Source organism: Eimeria mitis, genomic scaffold (genome assembly GCF_000499745.2).
Source record: "Eimeria mitis Houghton genomic scaffold, Emh_scaff956, whole genome shotgun sequence".
Lineage (NCBI taxonomy): Eukaryota > Apicomplexa > Conoidasida > Eucoccidiorida > Eimeriidae > Eimeria > Eimeria mitis.
Genome location: NW_013577057.1, coordinates 1 through 535, shown reverse-complemented (window position 1 = coordinate 535; position 535 = coordinate 1). Strand labels below are relative to the sequence as shown.

At 60.2% G+C, this 535-nt stretch overlaps 1 protein-coding gene across 1 annotated transcript in view; it reads right to left on the bottom strand.

The window, feature by feature from the left end:
• EMH_0026070 (uncharacterized protein) overlaps window positions 1-313 on the bottom strand; it is a gene marked incomplete at both ends in the record, with an annotated part of 9,380 nt that extends 9,067 nt beyond the window's left edge. Inside the window, 2 exons of the mRNA XM_013502564.1 lie at window positions 3-117; window positions 297-313. Coding sequence (XP_013358018.1) covers window positions 3-117; window positions 297-313 — 132 coding nt within the window. The remainder of the gene's footprint in view (window positions 1-2; window positions 118-296) is intronic.
• Window positions 314-535: the final 222 nt, after the last annotated feature.

Sequence of the window (535 nt, the reverse complement as noted above, 5' to 3'; positions counted from 1 at the left end):
CTGCTGCTTCTGCTTCTGTTCTTGTCGTTCTTGCTGCTGTTGCTGCTGTTTCTGCTGATGTTGCTGCTGCGCCTGCTGACGCTCCTGCTGCTGCTGCTGCTGCTGCTGCTGCTGCTTCTGCTGCAGCACTCACAGGGTTTACTGGGTGCGATGAAGAGGGGCCGCTGAAGGGCGCAGTCGCTCTGCTCTCCTCCCGCAGTCCCCTGGCCCTTTGGGCCTTGACGGCGCGTGGAGACAGCAGCAGCAGCAGCAGCAGCAGCAGCAGCAACAGCAGCAGCAGCAGCAGCAGCAATGACTTGGATTTGATTCCCATTAGCCTCGCCAGCTTAGAAGGATCCCTGGACCCAGAGGGAGCAGCTCTTGCTAGAGGGTGAGGGTCTTTCTATTGCTGCTGCTGCTGCTGCTGCTGCTGCTACTGCTGCTGTTGCTGCTTCTGATGCTGCTGCTGCTGCTGCAGCTGCTGTTTGCTGCTGCTATGGTCCAATGCGTGGTGCTGCTGCGCCGTCTTGCACGTCTCCCTGCGGCTGCAGCAGCA